This window comes from Sceloporus undulatus, chromosome 5 (assembly GCF_019175285.1).
Source record: "Sceloporus undulatus isolate JIND9_A2432 ecotype Alabama chromosome 5, SceUnd_v1.1, whole genome shotgun sequence".
NCBI classification, from domain to species: Eukaryota; Metazoa; Chordata; class Lepidosauria; order Squamata; family Phrynosomatidae; genus Sceloporus; species Sceloporus undulatus.
The window spans coordinates 169278345-169301302 of NC_056526.1; the positions used below are offsets into that span (position 1 = coordinate 169278345).

At 39.9% G+C, this 22958-nt stretch overlaps 2 protein-coding genes across 9 annotated transcripts in view; one reads left to right on the forward strand and one right to left on the reverse strand.

Annotated features, from left to right (window-relative positions):
• Nucleotides 1-21629, forward strand: part of MANBA (mannosidase beta) — a 73451-nt gene extending 51822 nt beyond the window's left edge. For 6 of the 7 annotated variants that reach the window (XM_042469149.1, XM_042469152.1, XM_042469153.1 and 3 more), the window contains 8 exons: nucleotides 1757-1843; nucleotides 6635-6802; nucleotides 8481-8699; nucleotides 10686-10850; nucleotides 12835-12979; nucleotides 15871-16013; nucleotides 18002-18259; nucleotides 19839-21629. In XM_042469149.1, the coding sequence (XP_042325083.1) occupies nucleotides 1757-1843; nucleotides 6635-6802; nucleotides 8481-8699; nucleotides 10686-10850; nucleotides 12835-12979; nucleotides 15871-16013; nucleotides 18002-18259; nucleotides 19839-20063 (1410 nt within the window). In that variant the 3' untranslated portion in view covers nucleotides 20064-21629. Of the gene's footprint in view, nucleotides 1-1756; nucleotides 1844-6634; nucleotides 6803-8480; nucleotides 8700-10685; nucleotides 10851-12834; nucleotides 12980-15870; nucleotides 16014-18001; nucleotides 18260-19290; nucleotides 19348-19838 lie in introns of those variants that run through there. The other variant, XM_042469151.1, reaches the window with a different exon arrangement.
• NFKB1 (nuclear factor kappa B subunit 1) overlaps nucleotides 21571-22958 on the reverse strand; it is a 70343-nt gene continuing 68955 nt past the window's right edge. For both annotated transcript variants that reach the window (XM_042469147.1, XM_042469148.1), the window contains exon 24: nucleotides 21571-22251. In XM_042469147.1, the coding sequence (XP_042325081.1) occupies nucleotides 22064-22251 (188 nt within the window). In that variant the 3' untranslated portion in view covers nucleotides 21571-22063. The remainder of the gene's footprint in view (nucleotides 22252-22958) is intronic.

The window sequence follows — 22958 nt, forward strand, 5'->3', positions numbered from 1 at the left end:
GATGACTGACAAGTTCTAGGCATTGTCTTTTAAAATGTAATAAAACATTGATCTAGGCTACCTGTTTAGGGTTCTGGTTGTCTGGCATTTCATTCTCATTCTTTCAACCCCATATATCTCTAAGGAACCATATTTCTGGCTCCTACTGCATCTCATTGCTAGAATTATGGAAGGAAAGATTAAACCTACAAGCTTCACTAACTCCCCTGTCATTTTTGTTTAAACTGTCACCCATCATTTGCTGTAACCTTCTATGTATGGGCCAGTCCTACGGTTAACTAAGTGAAGTAGCTACTTCAGACAGCCAATTTGGACTGCTCTGAAAGAGTGAGCAAATAGCTAGTTATTTGCTTGTTTTTATGGTACAGTCAGCCATTCGTATCCACAGATTTTGCATCCATGGATACAACCACCCATGGTTTGAAAATATTTTAAAAAATAATCCAAAATGCAAACTTTGATTTTGCCATTTTATTCAAGAGATACCATTTTACTACTCCATTGTATATAATGGGACTTGAGAATCTATGGATTTTGCTATCTGTATGAGGTCCTGGAACCAAACCCCAAGGGCCCACTGTATTATTAATGCCATGGATAGGGTGAAGTGGTTGTGTGAATGTCTGAATCATGGGCCAAAATAACTTGGATACTGTTATATCTTGATTTGAGTGAGTTGGTAAGTACCATTTGCCACTTTGCCTCAAGCAGCAATAATGTCTTGGGCCAATCTTGTTCAATCTCTGTTCACTGGGCCAAAGAAAACTGAGAGGGGACATAATAAATATCTTTAAATATTTGAAGGGATGTCATGTAGAAGTTGGAGCAAGCTTGTTTTCTGCTACTCCAGAGACCAGAACACAAACCAACAAATTCAAACTAGAAGAAAATAGATTCCACCTAAACATTAGGAAGAATTCTTTTTACTATAGGAGCTGTTTAAAAGTAGAATAGGTTGTTTCGGAGAGTGATGATCTCGCTTAACTTTGGAGGGCTTTAATCACAGCTTGACTGGGCATCTTTCAGGAGTAAATGAACTGTATATTTCTCCATGGCAGTGGACTGGACTAGGTGAGCCCTTTGGTTCTTTTCAACTTTAAGATTATATGTTTTAATAATTCTTCTGACCCAGGCACCTTTTCTCTCACTTCTGAAATACTCAGGGTTGGTTAATTTGTGTGTGTGTGTGTGTGTTTAAAATAACTGGGTTGAGAATGTTTTTCCCCCCAACCCCAGGTTAACAATGTATTAGAATGTCATTGCTTGTATAAATAAATGCCTCATTTCTATGAATTATGGTTGTTGGGGCGTGCTTTAACATCTGGTTATGTGTAACACATTCTTCTACATATGTATTCAAATGTAAATCCTTTTAAGCTTAGTAGAGTTTACACCAAGTCAAGAGTGGATAAAAGTGTAACCTTAATGGATGTAGGGTGTTGTGGGGGACACTCTCTCTCTCTCTCTCTCTCTGTGTGTGTGTGTGTGTTGTGTGTGTGTGTATGTGTGTGTTGAAATAAATCCTGTACATCAGTTGTCCCTAATTTTGTGACTTATTATGTTGGACTACAAGGCTATCATCTGAAAACTGCTTGACTGTCATGGTTGGGGTGATGGGAATTCTAGTAGAACATGTCTGGAGAATGTCAGGTCGGGGAAGGCTGTCTTGAGTGATATAATCTGAAGAATGTGGAAACTATTTACATAGAAGAAGTGGCTATTTGTTGACTTCTTTCATTTTGTCTTCATTCTGTAGATTTGGCAGGACTTCATGTTTGCCTGTGCCCTTTACCCAACTGATCAAAGCTACATAGATTCAGTAAAAGCTGAAATTACTCACCAGGTATAGTATTCATTGTAGTAGGACCAAGGTCTTAAATGTATGTACATATTTTTTTTCTAACATCTCACAATGTTTCCTCTCTGTTAGTCAAACTTGCATGAACAGTGTCACATTTTGGTAAGCATTCCTGATTAAACATGAAAAAAGAAGGTGAATGAAGCTCAGATTGCCCATGATACTTATTTGGGGCTGGTCTTCCTATTCTCTTTATTCCCTCAGATAAGCTGCTTCTATGTGAGAGCCAGCATGACATACTGGTTTGAGTGTTGGGCTATGACTCTGGAGATTTGATTTGAACAGGGTTTGATTCCCAGTTTGACCATGAACCCCACTGGGTGAGCTTGGGCAAGTCACATGCTCTCAGTCTCAGGGGAGGGTAATGGCAAGCTTCCTCTGAACAAATCTTGCCAAGAAAACCCTATGATAGGGCCTTCTTAGAGTCATCAGAAGTTGGAAATGCTCGAAGGCATACAACATAAATGATTATTTCCTCTGACCACATTGATTTTGTTCATGCCCCATGGATTTGGTTGCCTGAAACTTGTTGTTAAAGAAACTTTACTTTTTAAAAATTGAACATTTGTTTCTTAATACATAGTAATAATGTACATTTATTTATGTTTTTATTTTTTTACTTCTTCCCACTCCCATAAAGTGCTAACGAGATTATCACCTCATTTAGTTCTCAAATAAGCAGTCATTTTCAGGGATATGGAGTACATCATTCATCACATTTTTCACAACTTGAAACCCCATTTTTCCATTTGTGTTCTCAGTCACAATTCTCCGTTTATCTCTCCATGATTCTTTATTACTTTGTCCACTATATTTTAACTGTCAAATATATATTCTTTTATTTATCTTAATAAATACATTTTGATCTAGTTTGATTTCTTTTCTTCACCCTAGATCAATAACTGGGCTTTATTGATAAATGTGAAGAAAAGGCTAATTCCATTGCTGGAATAGCCTGGGGGTGGGACTGGAGGTTGAAACTGGGGAGAAAACCTAGGCTGCATCCACACTTCAGAAATAATCCAGGTTGGCATTACTTTCACTGTCATGGCTCAGTGCTGTGGAATTCTGGGAACTATAGTTTAATGTGATATTTTGACCTCTGTTGGAGATCTCTGATGCACAACAAACTACAATTGTCAGGATTCCATAGCACTGAGCCATGGTAGTTAAAGTGGTGTCAGGCTGGTTTATTTGTCCAGTGTGGATGCAGCCTTAGATTCCCTCTGTATGCTGTGACTCTGCAGTTCTTTTTTTTTTTTTTAATTCCCACTAGTATGCAATAAAATAATCTTTTAAAGCATAATTGGTGGTTTGGACAGGGGTCTGAGGAATGGATCAGGAAGAGGAAAGGAAACTGGGAATAAAGAGAGAAGGGACAGGGATGGGGAAGGAGATCGGGTTTAAGGGATGGGAAAGTCAGAGAGATAGAGAGTTTCCCACCTAGGTGTGATCCAAACTTTACTGCTAGCACATTTCTCCAGAGGGAACAAATCTGCAGGAGATAGGGTGGGAGAGTGTTTCCCCACCTCTGCCAGTTGCAGTGTCTTCTCTTACCTTTCAAGTTCCATCTTCAGTCTGACTCTTTGGTTTTCACTAGCAGTTGACACATCTGCATGTATTTGGCATAATGTTCCTGTTTTGTTCTTGATTCTGCTTTTCTTTTTCAGCCTGTTTTCTTCTATAGAATTTTTATTGTATTATATTTATTTATTTTCTTTGTTTTTATTTCCCTCCCTCCTTTTTGTTCTTACATGATTTTATGAAGTTCTTTGTACTTGTATAGCACTTCATACAATACCTACACCTAATAAATATAACATGAAAATATTAAATATAACAGAAAAACAGCATAATTAATTTGTTTGATTTAACGCTTAATAATTTTCATCACAGTTTTCAAAAGTATGCCTATAGAAATGTTGAGCTGGCAGTCTTGGCTCTTCCCTTTTTATTTCTGGGACATGGCCAATTCCATTGCTACTTTTCCCTTCCCCTTTCGTTTCTCTCTATCTTTCCTTCCAACTTGATGAACCTGTCAAGCAATGACTTTGCAACCCAATGGAACTCTCTGTACTACAGAACAATTCCAAGGGTGTTCACAGCTCTTGTAGTAGTGCTGGAATTTCTAGACCTGATTCGGTAAGCTTTTTTCTTCAACATGGCACCTCACAGAATCAGGCCATAAGATTTACTCATGCTTGAGTTTCATCCTTTGAAGCTGTTCCTTCAGAACAGGTTGGCATGGGCAGGCAGGGAAGGTAGGAATTCATACTTGTGACAGATAAGTCTCACTAGAAATTTGTTAAGGACTTTCAATTTAGCTTTACCAGAAGTAAGTCTGAACTCTTTTGACCCCTGCCTTTGCCTTTTTGCCTTGAGTAAATAATGTCTTTTATAAGCCAGTGCAGGAAGAACTTCTTTTGTTTTCTCTTTCAAGTACAGATTTGGGAAATGCAGCTCTTACCAGTTGGAAGGCCACTTCTATGTTTTTAGATGGAAACTTTTGATGTTTCCAGCAGACACCTAAAAATGTAAAATTTACCAATCATATTTGAAAAGATCCATCATGGAAGTATATTTGTTAGAAATGGTTCCTGTACAATAAGGATCTTGTCACCAAAGTTTTGTAGCAGGTTCTTTTAAAAAATTAAATTAATCTTTTCAAGTAAGTCAACAATTGCTAAACAATACAAACAAAAGCCTTTCTCTAGATATAGTGTAATACATTACCTCCACCTCAACTCTTTAACACAGCAACCCAACACATTTAATTTAACAGTGACTTCCCGTTTACTATTCTTTGATCTATGTTTATTAAATAGATACATTTCCACTTATCTGTAGCTGTTTGTTGTTGTAGTCTGCCTTCATGTCATCTCCAACATATGGCAGGACTAAGAATCTATCATGGGATTTTCTTTGCAAGATTTATTCAGAGGACGTTTGCCATTGTTTTCCCCTGCAGTGATTTGAATCCTGCTCTCCAGAGTTGTAGTGCAATGTTGAAACCAATATACCACACTGGGGGCCCATTCCCACTGAAGGAATAACCCACATGCTGACTTGGGTCTGCCCTGCTATTTTAATCAATTCCAAAAGGCCCCACGTTCCCACTATGAAAATGGGGCTTCTTTGGAATCGATTCTTTGGGAGGGCATGCTTGTTGTTCCCATTGGAGCTGGAGAAGACAAACGGCCCTCCATCGGACCCTTTCTCTCTTCTTCCCCTCCCTTCCCTTCTTTCCTTCCTTCCTTTGTTTCTTTCTTCCTTTCTTCCTTTGTTTCTTCCCCATTCCTCCCTCCTCCTCCTTCTTCTCCCATCCTACCTTCTTCTTTTTCCTACTTTCCTCCACCAGGTACCTGCCACTTCTCTGGGGCTGGCGAGGCTGCCACTGCTGCTGCACTGCCACCGCTTGTCCCGTGCTGGCCGGAGTGACAGCAGTGCTGGCGGCCCCGCCAGCCCCGGGGAAGCGGCGGGTGCCCGGCTGAAGCAGGAAGTAGGAAAAAGAAGAAGAAGGAGGATGGGAGAAGGAGGAGGAGGGAGGGATGGGGAAGAAATGAAAGAAGGAAGGAAGGGAGAGGAGAGGAGCGGAGCGGAGCGGAGGGAAAGAAGAGAGAAAGGGACAGAAGCGCCAGTGATAGAAGAAAGGGAGCAGGGAAAAGGAGAAGAATCGATCCCAACCTGACGTTCCCACATGTTGGACACAGGTTGGAATTGATTCTTACCAAAAGGAGTGCAAAGTAACTGCTATCAAAATATCTCGGCCTTTTTGCATTTAACCCATTTTTTCCCCATTGGAATCAATCAGATGAGGATCTGAATCGATTTTCAGTGGGAACAAGGGCCTTTTTACTCGATTTTGGATTCAAGGCTTTAGGTAGTGGGAATGAGCCCTGGCTCTCTCACCACACTGGCTCTACAATATATGAAAGGTGTAACATTAAAACAGCTGAGGGCCAGTATGGTGTAGTAGTTTGTATGTTGGACTTGGACACTGGGAGACTAGAGTTTGTATCCCACCTCGGCTGTGAAAACCTACTGGGTGACTTTGGGCAAGTCCCATTTACTCAGCTTCAGAGGATAGCAGTGGTAAACTCCCTCTGAATAAACTTGCCAAGAAAACCATATCATAGTTTTGCCTTAGGGTCGCCATAAGTCAGAATTGACTTGAAGGCACACAACATAAAACAACTTTAAGTACATTGGAAAAAATCAAAAAAGAAAAAAAAGCAGTTAGAAAGCAGTACTGTATAGCATGTTATTAAAAGCTGCCCTCCTGAAAGCTCCCAAAAGAATGTTGGAATAAAGTGTCAGCCTACAGATAGTAAGGAGATTATTGAATTGAGTTTAAGGTCTCTTATCCATGACAGGATACAGGAGCCTTTAATTTTAAAAATGAGTGTTATTGCACTCAGCTGATGCCAGGCAAATGCAACCTGTATACGGCCCAGATGCCTGCCAGGCCTATCCTGTGGCTTTTCAGAAACAGGATTTTCCCATTCTTGCAAAACTACCAAAAAAGCCATGCTGGCATACAGGCTGTATACAGGCTGCAGTCGCCTGGCTGCGGTTGAGTGTGACAACAGCCATTTTTAAAATTAAAGGCGCCTGTATCCCGTCAGGGATAAAGCACCTTAAATTCAATGTGATAATCTCTTAAAATAGTGAAGAGGGGGCAGAAATGTTACCCTTTAACATTTCTGACTGCTCATTTCCTTTCTTTTTTACATGCACACAGCTTTTTTTAAGTGAAAGACTCTCCTTTTTCTTTAGATGAAACGACTAAAATCTCATCCATCTATCATTGTGTGGAGTGGGAACAATGAAAATGAAGCAGCAATTGCAGCCAACTGGTTCTCCATTCCACATATGAAGATGAACATCTATGTCAAAGATTATGTCACACTTTACGTCAAGAATATCCGAGAAATTGTTCATGCTGTAAGTATTGATTTCCCCAAAATGAAGAGGAATCTGAGCTTGTCCGTAGGCTTTAAGTTTTGCTGAACTGCTGATTATCCATTCTCATTTGGAAGAGAGTACATAGTTTGCAAATGGTACTGGAAAAGCCTGAACATTAAAAATGCACTAAGGAAAAATCTGGAAACATCTGTTCTCTTTGAGCATTCACTGACAGGCTCAAATTAGACCTGGCTATAATTTTATCTTCCACTTTCCCTCTATATTTTTTATTCTTTTGCAGCATCTTTGTTCAAATGTTTTCTCTTCTTTGATTGCCTTTTACATGGAATTAAAAAGGTCTTACTTGGGGAAAATGTGGCTGAGGAATTGCCTAGTTATACTGTGTGCTGTCCAGAGAAAATCGCTTATTTTTAAAAGTATTTAAGAAAGGAGAAGAAATGTTTGAAGAAGCTTCATGATTGACCAGGTTGGAAGTGTTATCTTTTTGTATTTTCAGAATCTCCCAACCAGCATGTGAACATGTTGGTGTGACATTCTGAGAGTTGTAATCCACAGAACTAAGATTTCACAGGTCTGGATAGACCTCTGAATGTTTGCTTCCTGTCTTCTGTGACTCCTTTGGAGAGCATGGCTTTTCCTCACACCACTCAACAGCTTTCCTCAACCTAGTATGCTCCAGATTGTTTGGATTCCAGTTCCCATAATGGACATGCATGGTAGGATTTTTAGTGCAAAACATCTGGAGGGCACCAGGGACAAGGAAGTCTCTGTTCTTGGAGACCATCAGATTGAAAGCTAACTATTATTGATAATTGAGAGTATTAATTATATAGTTGAACATATAGGAAATGAAGTAATTCACTGCAGAGTTAATTCATGATCTGTCTTGGAAAATGTGATGCACTGGTAAAGGTCTCATTTTTATCTGTCTTAGTTCAATATTCCAAATAATGCACTCTTAGGAATCCACCTTTACCTGTTAAATAAACGTAATGGATATGCTGCTAAATGAGGAGAAGGCACCTGCCTGATAATCTTGTCGACTGCTTTTGTGAGTCCGCTGTTTGTGAATATACATTGGATATTTTCATTCTAAAATCAGATTTGTATAAATAATGACCCAACGAGAAGAACACAATCCTGCTGTCACATCTGTCTGTGTCTTGCCTATTCTCTGTCTTTGTCCTTCTCTCTTTTTTCCCCCCTAATCCAGGCAGGCAACAAAATCAGGCAGTTTATTGAGCAGAAGGACACCATCTGTGTATTAATTCTTTTGAAAGATCTTGGTAGTTCTCCCCTGAGTCAGTTTTGCTTTCAGAGAGGCTGACCAAGGCTATTCTGGATTTTCCTTATATTAAAACAAATGAGCCATGCCAAATGGCTTAAGAGCAATCTCTTAAACAGTTTCACAATCTGAAGGTAGATTCTTTTTTTCTGAAGAAATTGCTTTCTTTTCAGTACTGAGTTGAATGACGTTTTATGAATCTGAACATCTGATTCCAGGAAGCAAATATTTATTTGTGAGTTAACTAAGCAGCAGTGATCTAACATAGGGAGAAAAAGAGGCAGTGACTCATGAGTTCAGGATTTAGCATTTGCATTTACTTTCTAAATTATACTTTGTTTAGCTAGTTTTTATAGAAACCCTGTTATCTCACAGCCCCTCACATCATGCCTTGTGTTTTGTAAATCCTAGGAGGATAAGAGTCGCCCTTTTATTACCTCAAGTCCCACTAATGGTGCAGAGTCAGTTAAGGAAGGCTGGCTGGCCCATAATCCTTATGACACTCATTATGGAGATGTTCATTACTACAATTACAAGAATGACTGCTGGAATTGGACCACATACCCCAGAGCACGATTTGCCTCAGAGTATGGTTTTCAATCTTGGCCTTCCTTCAGCACCCTGGCACAGGTATGTAAAGGCCAACTTTTAGTCCTTGTCCTCTCTTATAAATTACATGCAGAGCTTGGAAAAGTTCCTTGTTTTGAACTGGCACTCTCAGAATCCACTAGCCAACTTGCTGTGAAACAGTATAGAGTGATCCCTTTAAATGGAAAAAAGAAACCATTGATATGTGGAGCAGGGTGGGGTTATAATGAAGTCCTGCTGTGCAATTTGCATGGGGTGAGTAGGTTCCACTGTTCTGCTATCTTTAATGTGAAGAGGTAAGAAGTAGTAAGGTGGTTAGACTGGATGGAATTGTAGACTGCAGGGGCGAACTTCCTGTGTACTGCAGGGGAATTGGGTGTACACTGAATGAACCTTCAGTACCTCTGTGTGGGTGGACACAGACAGACACAAACATCTATATGTTTGAATATGACTTTTTATTCTGCTTTTCTTCTTCTGAGAAACATGTACACTTCCATCCACCTTCATGTCCAGTTTTATCCTTGTAGCCAAGATACTGTCAGTTCCCAAGTCATCCTGGATGGCTAACAATTTGAGCCCCATTCCCAGTCTGGTATGTAAACTATGGTACCAGCTTGGTTAGTTTCTTCTCAAGAAACTGAAAGCAGACTTCTCTGACTTGATACCCTTGAGCCAAGCTTATAATAGGGCTGGCAAGAAGGGATGAAAGTTGTATTATGACATATCCAGAGATTGCCAGGTTGGAGAAGGCTGCCATGAAGTCTGTTTGGAGATTTAAATTTAATAGTATGGGACTTAAAGAAATTTCTTCAACCTCTCACCAATCATCAATCTGTTTGTACTCCAATATTATGATTCTTGGTTTGTCTTTTTTAAAATTTACATTATTTTATTTTATATCTCACTTTTCTCCCAGTCTAGGACTCAAGGCACAAAAGTAAAACAACGTATAGCTTTAAAAAAACAACCAACTGTTACAAGTTACAAGTTTGGAAACAAATGAAGTATCCTATTAAAAAGGCACTAACATAAAGCAGTTGAAAAAGGATTTTTATGTATGTTAATTGAACATAGAAACGTTAAAAGCAAAATATAGTTTGAAAGAAAATAGTCTTCCCAACTTACCAGGAGCAGGTTGTGGTAGCTGGCTGGAATGCAGACAGCAGCATCTTCTTTGCGCAGCCTCCCTTCTCCTTCCCACACACCAGCATGGTTTTCACAGGCTTGTGGAAAGTGTGAGAAGGAACAGAACAAAAAACTGGGAAGCACTTATTCACAGTACAGGAATGAAAGGAGACAAAGTCCCACATGCTGTGTGATGGTCCAATAATGTTTATTTCTTTAAAAAACCAATGTGATTCGGGCTTATCACCTTTGGCTTTCTTCAGAGGCTATAATAAAATATTTTTATTTATTTATTTTACTTTATTTATATGCCACCTAACACCCAGGCTGGGACCTAAGGGGGCTTCCATAACACATTAAAATGTTTACAAACAGTTCAAAATAAATTTTAAAAACCACATTAAAACACTATAAAATATTATAAAACTGGTTTAAAAACATATAGAAGTTTAAAACAGATAAAACATACATTTACATTAAAAAAACCCTTCCCTGCTTAAGCATTAAAAAGCTTGCTTAAATAAGAATGTTTTTGCCTGCTGGTGAAAAGAAAGCAGAGCTAGGGCCAGCCTAGCCTCCTGTGGAAGAGAGTTCCAGAGGGTAGGAGCAGCCACCGAGAAGGCTCTCTTTCATGTCCTCACCAGCAGAACCTGCGATGGTGGTGGGGCTGAAAGAAAGCCAGTCTGCTTAGTAGGTTCGCCCCACTCAGTCATACACCCTGTTTTCAACATTGCTGCTGTTGCATATTTTGACGAATTTACTTACCTTTATTACAATTTTGGGCAGTTTAGGCATGGGCCTGGATTCAGTTTGTGAAGCGGGGAGTTCCACAGTCAGGATGTCCTCACAGAGAAAATCTTGTCATGTGTGATCCCCTCAAGTCTGTTGCTTGAACAACAGGTATCATCTGAGGAGGACTGGTCCTATGTAAGCAACTTCTCTCTACATCGACAGCACCATGCAGAGGGCAATGACCAAATGCTTCTACAGGCAGGCCTCAATTTTAAGCTGCCTCAGGAAAAAGACCCCATCAAGAACTTCAGACAAACAATTTACCTTACTCAGGTAAGCATTTGGCAAGCTTTTAGAGGTTACTTTGAGGGGAAGAAAACAAAACAGTAGATTTGTCGTTGTATATATAAGACATCTTACAGAAAAGCTGTTACAAACTCTAACCCTAACCTGGCTCTGTGGACACTCTGTAGGCAACTTTCCCCACCAAGTGATCTCAGATACGTTGGAAGACTTTGTCATCCCCAGCCAGCAGGACCAACAGTGAGATATTACATTCTAATATATTGGAAGCTGCTATAGATCAAGTGTGGGGAACCTTTTTTGGCATGAGGGCCAAATGCAATTTCAAAGAAATTCTTAGGGAGCTGCATTCCAGTAGTGCATAGACCCAATAGACAAAGGATGAGGCCCAACATCCCAGCATATTTTATCTTAAAGCTATTACTGCCAATACCTTAGGGGCTCAACAGAAGGTCCCTAAGAGGTGGCTCTGTGCCGCCCCTTTCATCACTAGAACAGGCCTTTCCGTGGTGCAAAACGAAGCAGCATGAAGGGGCTGTTTTTTTGTGCTATGGATAAGGCGCTGCGGCAGCTTTTTGGTGCTCCTTTGGTGCAGCATATTTAAAGGTGCCAATGGAGTACCATGATGCCCCTCCACCATATGGTTGGGAGCGCAACGTGACGCTGATGTGGGGGTGGCCAGCGTGCATACGCCATGCCCCCACGCCAGCATATAATGCTGGTTTGTAGAGGCTCTTAGTCTCCAGAGAGGTATTTAACCTTTCTTGAATAGAAAAAAAAGAACCTGAGAAACTTCTGCATTTGATAGTATCATAAGGAAGATGATATGTCAATCTGGAGAAGCCCAGAGGGCTAACTGGGACTCCCAGGGAGTCAGGTTTGGTGGTAGAGCCAGAGGTTTATCAGCCTGCTACAGAGCATGGAGTCGTCTCCATCCTCCCCTTGCAGTATGAAAAATGCCGACATACATTGTTCTGGTACTTTCCCAATTAATATTGCAAGGATCTCTCATACATGTATTGATAACTATAATAATTTTTCATTTGTTCTAAGTATGTTAAAACTTTAAAGATAAATACTGAAATCATTCCTGGTAGCTATGTGAACAAATGTGAGAACCAGTGTGGTGTAGTGGTTTGAGTGTTGGACTATGACTTTGGAGATCAGGGTTCAATTCCCTGCTCAGTTGTGGAAACCCAGTGGGTGACCTTTGGTGGACTCACACTCTCAGCCCCAGAAAGCCCCATGATAGGTTTACCTTAGTGTCACCATAAGTTGAAAATGATGTGAAGGCACATAACAACAACAACAGCAGCAGCAGCACTGTGAATATTTAATATTTATGAAAGAAAACCAATCTATCAGAGCATGGTAAATGAGAACTTTAGGAAAATCTCTAGCCTGACTTGGAAGCAGCCTTCCCTTGGGTAGCACTTTGATTATGACTTTCCCAGAAATACTCACTTGGAACCCAGACTTCTATCTCTTGGACACCAAGCAGAAATTCTTCTGTTTGCCTCAAGGCTTTACCAAATGATATTATGATCTGTTGTGAACTTGTTGTACATATTATGATCAGTTATATTTACTTATTTATTTAGAGTATTTATACTTCGCTGTTTAGCCACATAGGCTATCAGAGTGGCTTACAGATTGCTTTGGCTAGTGGTACTGAGAGTTTTTAGACTTACTGCTGTTTTGATGATTTGTTTTTTTTTTTATCTTGAATTGTAAGCTGCTATGAGACACGCTTCAGATGAAAACACCAGTAAAGATACCCTTTTCCAGATTTTGGAATGTATATGGTATTTTGGGGGGGGAGGGGGAGTGGTTATTTGTAAAGTGTTTTTTTTTTTTGTATACGTGGTTGAAATGGGTGGTTGAAGACTACTTATTTTTTTTACAACAGTTACAATTCTGTAAGTTCTTGAATACTGATAAATCTCTCTCTCTCTCTCTCTTTCTCTTTCTCTTTCCCCTATCCCTTACCTCAATTTGTTGTTTGTGGAATTAGATTATGCAGGCTCAGTGCACAAAATCTGAAACAGAGTTCTATCGTCGCAGCCAAAGTGAAATTGTCAATGGAGAGGGACGGACCATGGGCGCACTATATTGGCAACTCAATGATATCTGGCAGGGCCCTTCCTGGTCTTCTTTGGGTAAGTCTTCTTAAGTCAGTGCATCATGAGTAACTGGGCTCCCTTGAAAAACAAGTTTTATGGCAGTATTTGCATGTGTATTTATTTTCATTGTATGCATATCCTGTCTTACATTGAAGCAGCTCAGTGTGGCCTCCCCACTTTTACTATTTTTCTCTTCATAACAGCCTTGTTTTTACTGTTAACTGACTTTGAGTCAGCCCTGTAGATGATGCATCTCCAAGACCCCCTCTGCTCTGCTTAGGTCCTGTAGTTTCAGGCCCATGCCCTCTCTTATTGAGTCTAACCTTCTGACATGTGGTCTTCCTCTTTTTCTGCCACCCCACAGTTTGGGAACCACTGCACTATACAATTACAGAGCTATGATTCTGCTTCCAACTACCTGGTGAATCCTGGGCTTTGTAGTTTGTTGAGGCCCTAGTATACTCTGGCTGAGACTTTTAAATGGCCCTCCCTAAACTGCCAATCTCAGAATTCTACGGAAAGTTGCTATGGTAGTTAAAGTGGCATCATAGCAATATAACTGTGTAGTGTGAATGGACCCTAAGTCTAAGAATTATCCTTACCAAAGGCTACCAGATCTTATGTTTTGTTTGATTTAAACAATCTCTTCTTCCAGAAAGTTGTTAAATAATTGTTGAAAAATTAAAAGAGATGCCAATTAAACTAGTACTTGACTGAGAATGTCTTGCATATTGTTGGGGTTTCGCTTCTCATTTCTCCACTAATTTCTAACAGTGGATTTCAGTGATACAGTGCCTTAGAGGCATCACCTATGGTCTCGGTGATTGCATCCACAAAGGAAGTCCCCCGTGATCAGTGACTGACCATGTTAGAAAGTGGACATTATTGCAATCTCACTACTCCTTCTTACTGCAGGGGAACAAGTGAGTATCAGAGTCAGTTTCAGGGCCAAAACCATGACTTTTTATTATTATTATTAACCTTTATTTATGAAGTGCTGTAAATTTACACAGCGCTGTACATACCATCTTTTTAGTTAAACGGTTCCCTGCCCTCGGGCTTCATTTCTCAGGGCTGTTTCTCCCACCCTAAATATCTGGATTTCCTTAAAACAAAGCCCACAATCCATCCTGGTTAGGATCCAAGAAAATTTTGTGTGTTTATGTTTGTTAATGAGTGTGTGTGTGTGCACGCACAACCAAAAAATAGCATGGTTAGACTCTGTGACTGTTAGATTCAGGAAGGTGAAGGTGGTTGAAGTACTAGGTGAGTCAGGACAACTTAACTTGTTTATTTATTTGCTACATTGATAAATATTTGATTTCTCTGAAAACTGGGACTTAAGGCGGCTCACAATGCAGATAATAGTTAACAAAAACAGATAAAAATAAAAGCACAATAGGTTTTAATATTAAAACTTAATTAAAGAAATTATGTATTAATGAATTAATAGGCAAAAATAGCCACACCTACCTACCAGTTAAAAGCCTGTTTCTTAATCAAAGATCCACCAAAACCGTAAGGTCTTTGTTTGCCAGCAAGAGAGTAAGACAGAATAGGCCAAACTGGCTTCTCTTGAAAGGGATTTTACAACTTGGGAGCACCCACTAAGAAGACCCTTTCTCACATATTCCCCCCTTTTGCCAATGCTCTCAAAGGGCTTTCTTCCAGTCCACAGAAGAAGAAGAAGAAGAAGAAGAACAAGAAGAAGAAACAAAGCAAAATAAACAAATGCAGGCACCAATTCTTACCACATGTTATACCATGACTTGATGGAATGCCTAATGTACAAAAAATGATTTAGGGGAGAAAAAGCCTAATAGCAGTAATTTTAGCTAATCTCATGGCATGGGGACTTGCTGTCTGTTCTCTCCTACTGTTTGCTTTAATTCCCATAATCTCTCGTGTTCTGGGTGGCAGCTTCTGAATCAGTGAGTTGCAGTCCCTGTTCACCATTTCTTTTAGAGGGAAGAATAGCAAATTGCAGAAATTGTTCTTTGAATCTCCCTCCACTTAATGTCACATTGCAATACCTTAGACTGCACATTTTTCTTCAAGAGATTATTCTTTTACTCACACCATAGTGTTTACATCATCTACTGAAACCAGCATCTGTTAGAGAGAATAATAGCTGTTGGACACATGATTGTATTATGGACAGGAGAAAATAATGGCTTCATGTATGGTCCGATTAATTTAATGCTTGTCCCACAGTGGAAAGAGAGATGGATGTCATGACTCTCCCTTTCAGTGAGAAGTGATTCATGGCATTCTTTAAAAACCAGGGATCTGATCTCTTCCTTATCTCTGCGCCAATGCATCCCTTCTTATTCTGAAACCCATTGCTTGAAATGTAGCATTTCAACAGCTTGAATTTCAGCAATCCTGCCATCTGCCTTTGACATAAATTATAACATCAGTTGAGTATATATACAGATGTGGCTGTCTGTGTGTAGCACTTTTTCTCATATGCATTGTGAGACCTCTAACACACATCTACAACACATAGAGACCCTGACAAGGCAAGAGCATGGCAGCTGCTTCATCCCAAAGGCTAAATGCAGCTTAAGAGAAGTTTATGTGGGCTATGTTTAAGTGAAGGACAGGAGCAAAGGCAAAAAGTTGGGACCAAAAATACCATTGTATTCAAGTTTAAAATTCTTACCACCAGTAGCAAAGCCTTAGGAGAGGCATTTCTTAGAAGAAAATGGGGGGAAATGTACAAAAGCTAGGCAACTACCTAACAATAGTGTCATACAGATCAGGTGTGTTTATTTGAGAAAGCCCAGGGGTCCAGATTGGGACCCATCCCTGCAATTGGCTATTTCACTAGCATAAAAACAAACCAGACCCTGGCTTTCCTTTGACTGAAGAAAAGAAATATGGCGAGCTGGGTTAACATTTTTGCCTTTTGTCAACCTTCTTAGAATATGGCGGCAAGTGGAAAATGCTACATTATTTTGCCCAGCACTTCTTCGCCCCTTTATTACCTGTGGCACATGAGGATAAAGGTGTCCTCTACATATATGGTATCTCGGATCTTCATTCAGACCAAAAGGTGACACTCAGAGTAAGTCCACTTTGCTTCCTGATTGAAGTCAGAGTTGGAATGAATTTTGAAAGAGGAAACAAAGTAGGCTAGGCACCCAGTTTTTGAAAAGAAAGTTAGTTGATTAATGCAGCATGTTTTAATTGTTTTATTAAATTTTCATTTGACTAAAACAGTATTTTTGAAGGGAAAAACATTGGCTGACATCCTGTTAATGAATTATGATGGTGTAAATTGGACTTATGCCATTGTAACTCACTTTGATGGGTTTTGTGTGGATTGTAATTCTGTTCCAACCATGCAACAACCAAAATCCCCCAACCCACCTTGTAAGCAACATGCCCCCCTCTCCAGTGTAGCCATTTCTGTGTTGTTGGAGATTGAGGGTTTTTTTTTTTGTAGCTGCATGCTCTACCAGGGTGTCATCTGCAGAAATCTCACAAGGAAAGCCAGAGATCTCTACAGATGCCTGACACAGCTCATCCATCTGCGGGAAAACAGCTGGACACATCTCTGCTCATAGACTTGTGTTGACAATGCAACAATGGATATATTGGGGGTTGTGTTTTTTCCTTTCTGTGGTCTCTATGACTTACACATATAGGATTCTCTTCACTTCGCAGATTGTCTTTGGAAATTTCTACAGCTAGATCTCTTTGATTAAACTCCCCTGCCCATCCAGCACATGCTCAGTATGGTTCCCATTCCTCAGTTCTCTTTTATCTGCTATTGCAGCTGCATTGTAAGGAACTTCATACATTAACTACTCATCTTTGACTTTTTTTCTTGACTCTTCTTTGGTTTATGATTCTTCACTAATCCTGGCTGCTTCTCACCATTGTCTTTTTGAAGGGTGAGTGGCTGCCCCCGTCTTCATCTGTTGTTTTTGTTGTGTGCCTTCAATTTATTTTTAGCTTATAGGGACCCTAAGGTGACCGTATCATAGAGTTTTCTTGGCAAGATTTGTTCAGAGGAGGTGTGCCATTGCCTTCCCCTGAGAGTGAGAGCATGTGACTTGCCTGAGATCACCTAGTGGGTTTCATAGCCAAGTGGAATTGAACCCTGTTCTCCAGAGTTGTAATCCAGTGCTTGCTCTCATCCTCCTTCATCTACCAGCCACCATTGATTTAGTTGGGGCCAGTGACTGAGAGCCAGTGTGGTGTAGTGCTTTGGGGGTTGGTCTGTGACTGGAGACCAGGGTTCAAAGTCCTTGGCCATGAAAACCCACTGGGTGACCATGGGCATGTCACATTCTCTCTGCCTAAGAGGAAGGCAAAGGCAACACACACACACACACACACACTTTTGTAACAAATCTTACCAAGACAACCCTGTATAGGTTTGCCTTAGGGGTCACCATAAGTCAGAAACAATTTGAAAGCACACAGTAACAAACGAGTGTTTGGAAGCTTCTTACCTCCCACACAGTTATCCCTGCTTCTTTTCCAAAATTTCTTTTTCAAAGCTTGTATCATGGCAACAAAACCCTGGCTGCCATTTCCCTTCTCCTTGTCTCTGGCAAGGAAGGATGGCAACAGCCCAAGCTTTGCTGCCACCACCAAGCTAAAACCACTAAGCCTTCCTCTTTGAAAAGTGAAAGAATGCAAAGAAAAAGAAAAATCTAGGGACAAAAGAGGTCTTAAAACCTCTTCCATTTTTGCTTCGAGATATTGGCTAAGATCTTTTCCTCACCATTTATCTAAAGCCCTGAAATGAAATAAAACAGAACCAATCATAATATTGAACAAATAATCCTCCTTGTTAAAGATCTTCACATGTGAAGTTTTTAAGATCAGGGTGTAAATATTAAGTGTGGTAAACTTTAAAATGCAGTGCTGTTCTCTTAATAAAGGCCATGATTCTGTCAAAGTTTAGTATGTTTAAACCCCATTGATTTTAAGAAGAGAGGTTTAAACATGTGTGCAGAAGAGTTGAGCGTATGAACTTCATTAATAAAAAACAGGCATTCAAACTGTTTTACTGAACTGATCTCTTATTGTGCCCTACAGGTCATTCTGTATGACTGGAGCAGGCTGGAGCCTGCATGTACCTTGGAAAAAGAGGGTGTGATTGTGAAGGCAAGGAGTGCTGTACCCATCTATAAAGAGCCAGTCAGTGAGCTTTTAAAAAAATGTGGAAACTGTACCAGGCAAAGCTGTGTCATCACCTTTTACATGGAGGGCGAAGGCCAGCTATCCAGTCCAAGCAATCACCACTTCCTGTCCTCACTGAAGGATGCCATGGGACTAAAGAATCCACAGCTTCATGTAAGCAGCAGGGTCCCCCCTGTAATGAGTAATGTTCCATGCTTGTGTATTTATGTGCCTTCAAGTTGCCTGACTACTTATGGCACCATTACAATGGGCTTCCACGTTTGCTGGGATTATGGGAACAGGATTCTTGTGAAAGTGAAAAAACTACAAATGAAAAAACACTTTTTTTTTTTAACCTGAGAGAACCTCTCTCTAGGAATTTCTTGGTCCTCCAGCACAACTGTATGGTCATCTGTCAGAACTTGACCATAGAATCCCTCTGGATGCCCTACAGATGCCTAGAGAAGTGTTTTCTCTATTAATCTTTAGGTTTCCCAGCACGACTCTGTGGCTAACGTCTGGCAGAGTCGCGCTGGAGGACCTAGATATTCCTAAAGAGAACATATTAACCAAATCTGCAAATAATCAAATCCTCAAAAGTCAAATCCATAAATGTGGAGGGCCAACTGTAATTTCACAGTTTTTTGTCAAGTGAGGAATACTCAGAAATGGTTTTGCCAGTTCCTTCCTCTGAAATATAGCCCACAGCACCTGATATTCATTGGTGGTTTCTCATCAAAGTAATAACTAGAATTGATCCTGCTTAGCTTCTAAGATCAGAAAGGATCTGCCTTTAGAGTATTTAGACACAAAAATCAGCACCCAAAGGATTTGTGCCTTTACATTTCCATCATAAATCCAATTTTTATTCCTTCATGATACCACCTTTGTTGATTTAGATATCCATGGGGGGTCCCAGTGGATACCAAGGGCTCAGTATATGACCCTGCAAATTTCCATTCACCCTTTTCTTCATAACATTCTGAGGAATTCCCTAGTTCTTTATAATAATAATAATAGTAGTAGTAGTAGTAGTAGTAGTAGTAGTAGTAACTTGTTCTCTTGGACAGTCATAGGGAATTTCCTATTTTTTTGAAATGTTAAACTACAAATGTAAGAATTATTGGAGAAGATACAGTACTACATTGCATGGATCATATACCGTACTTCTTTCATGTGGATTGATACTAGTCCCGTTTTTCCAGTGGTTTTATAAGCTACCTGAGAATGACAAGATGCAAGCTTGACTTCTCATGGGTGCTAACAGAACTGGTAAGCATAACTAGAATAAAGCAGTCTCAGAACTGGGACATAACATCCCCAGTTAAGACGACAGTGGAAGGACTTGGAAAGACATCTTCCAAGAATGCTTGACTCTAGTGGGCCAGATGGACTTAATCTCTGCTACACATTTATCTGCCTCCTTTTCCCAGAAAAACCCGAGCTTATACTTTTTGGGACAGGAAGTGGGGGGTGGGTGGGTGGACAAAATAGGAATTACTGAGTATTTTTGCCACATCATCAAATGGGCAGTACATCAGAGTAGTTAGTACTGTATTGTGAAACAGTATTATCAAGAAGCTCTCTATAGGTTTTGCTTGCTGCTAGTTCTTTTTTTGCAAGTAATCTTATGAGAATGAATAAATATTAAAGTGGATATTATATATCATAAATTCCAAAGCAATTATAAATAATTATCCATAATGGCAATGATTACAATAGAACAGTTTTTAAACTATTTTCCCCCTTTCAGGCTTCTGTTACCCAAGAAGAAGATCATTTTCGTCTTCTCCTGGAGGCTGCAGCCGTTGCTCCGTTTGTTTGGCTGGATGCTGAGAACATCGCAGGGAGATTCAGCGACAATGGTTTTCTTCTCACAGAGAAGAGAAAACTCATATTGTTTTATCCCTGGGAGACTATTAGTGCCAAGGAATTGGAAAACTCGCTCAGCTTAACATCACTGACAGATATTTCCTGAAGAAACCCCTGCAATAGCGGAGAGGAAGACCAATGGAAATGGAAAGCTCTTGCAATAATATTATTCAGCATCAATATAGGCACAAAATGGGACCATTAAACATCATTCTTAAGCCAGCTTCTTACCCTCATGGGACCCCTCTCTTTTGTGGACTGAAGCCAAGAATGAATCTAGACAGAGTGAGTCTGTTTTTAGAGTGAGATGCACACATATGCTCAGAGAGCTTGATGAGAACCTCATTTAGAACCAAAATTTATATTTCTGATGGAAACATACACTGCAGCATGAAGAGACTAGGGATTTGTATTCATGCATACACCCAGCCAGTGCCCAATTTACAGGAGAGCTGGCCCCACTTTCCTCTTGTACTTCCCATCCTTAACTCCTGTTTTTTAAAAACTCAGTGGAAGGAAGCACAGTTTGGTTAAAACTGGAGGGTTGAAACCATGGATGTGGATTTAACTGAGAGTCACTCCGTATGTTTGGAGAACTGCCCCTCCTCTCTGGGTGGCATGGTGAAATTTGTAACACTGAAAGGTTTTACAAGGATGATCAGGTTGTCACAGAATTCCAGGTACCACTTGTTGTCTGTGCATCAAAAGAGGACAAGAAACAGATAAGCATACAAGTGGCAATGGTTATGAAAAGAGTGCCTTGGCTTTTCCTAACCCAGTAACTCTTCATTAGAAGAAGAGCATTCAAGTCAGAGTTTCTGTAAGTCTGGCACCTTAAAACACTGATTCCTTTCCCAGAATGAGATTTTCTCAGTTATGTGCCATAGCAATAATATTTGTAAATTAAGCCCATGCCTGAGCTCCTGCATCAGGAGACAGAGCTATGATGACATAGCAATGTCTCTGTAGATACATCTCCCAATGCTACCCCCCCCCCCCAATAAATCACTGTGCTTTGCTCGCCAACACTTTGGAAATTCCTCTCTTGGGGTGGGTGGTGGGTGGGAGAGGAGGTCACATGGTTCAAAGTTTGGGGAGACACTTTTGATTATTGGGACAATGCAACTGTAAAAGTGAATTATTATAAGTATGATGTATCAGGCATACAACACTGTAATTACTGAGCAGGATGCCAGCCAATGATTAGTATCTATTAATGACCAAACACAAAAAGCATGCTGAATTGGTGAGGAAAATCATGTGGTATGACATACGGGTGTCTTTCACCACTTGGTGGAGCACCTCTGCAAAAAATATGTTAAATACATAGTCTAGTTTGACACTGACTCATAAGTAGAAACAGATTTGTTTCTCATTATAAAGGGTGTGGCTTGTACACAAGCCTTGGACTCGCCACAGACAACCTCCATCATTCTGAAAAAAATATGCAAAAATTTAGCTTGTCTTTAGGTTTTTCTCATGAAGACTGATAAGGGAAAAATAGCTCATGTCACTGTTGGTTTACTTGTCTTAAAAACCATTGTTACATTCCTATGGGAGCAATTCATCCCAGGTTCTGATGTCATGTTTCAGAACAGAAGAAACACTGGAAATGATCTCAATTTTGCATTTTATTATAAAAGTAAAAAGAAAAGCAAGTATTTAAAAAGCACTTTTGTCTTCAGTGATTCATCAAAATTGAAATATTTACAGTACAAATATGGTAAAACAGTAATAGGAAACATTCTGAAGTTTGAATTATTTTATAGACACTGGTTTTAAATAGTTACAGAAATATACATTATTTATTTATTTATTTATTTTTGGCTTAAGTATTTATCCTGGTCATTGTTGCTGATTTAATTATTGTGCTTCACAGTTTGTCCTACAGTCATTGTCCCTTATGAACGTTAACTGAATATCATGAGAGCAGTTAATTTCCTTTAAGATGAAGATCTTAGGAACAAAGCAAAGTTCACTCAGTCCATCCTTGAGTGTCGCTCTTTACTGTGATCCAGCTGGTGACTGTTGAAAGGTCCTGTGGATGTATATTTCAAAGAGCTCTTTTTTCTAGTGCACTCTGGATCATTAACTTTACACAGCATCTTAAGTGGCTTCAATTTTGCTTTGCAGCACATTATCCTGTCCATATCCTGTGGCCAGCTTCTTAAGCATTACCGGTGACTTGCTGGTGAAAGACTCCGAATGTGTAAAGCTAAGTTTGCGGAGGGAGATCTCTACCCCGCTGTCACAAATGCTTTCAGTATCTTGGAGTTTGAGATTGCAAAGTTCACCTGGGGAGGGGAGAAATTTGTCATTATTTCAATTTTTAAAAAAAATTCAGCAATTTGCAGCATGTTCAGTAAGTGAACAAAAGATCCTCTTAACATACTCTTGTCCTCTGTCTCTCATCTCATTGTAGTTTCAGGCAAGTGTGGAAAGGCAATCCACAGCTTTCTATTATTGCCTTCTAGGCTCTTGCAGAGATCTCATACCTCACTAGAAACATGCTTTCAGTGGTCAATTTCCCCTGTTCAGTCACTGGTTAAAGGAATTCTGGTGTCAAAATAGGGGAAAGACCTCTGCCTGAGAACACTAAAATATTGAACTTAATGGGTAATACAAGGCATATTCATATGCTCTCAAGAATTCCCTTGGGTTGCTCTCATGCTAAAATGTTCCCATCCAATTCCCAATTTTGTAGAGAATATGTCTTGTGTTTTCTAGGGTCTCAGCACCCTATGGGAGGCATTCCTTATTTTTAACCCACCAACATCAGAAAGGTCTAGATACATATTAACTATTTTCCTTTTCTCCCTTAAATATGATAAAGCCAGGACAAACAATTAAGGGGCCATTCAGACTACCTTTTGTACCGAATTGTAACCTGGAAGGTCCCATTGGTTGTAGGATATGTCACCTTTGACGAAAGCGAAAGTGAATTTGATTGACAACAAAGGAGGCTCCATTTTAAAGCGGTACTGCAAATGTGAACTTCAGA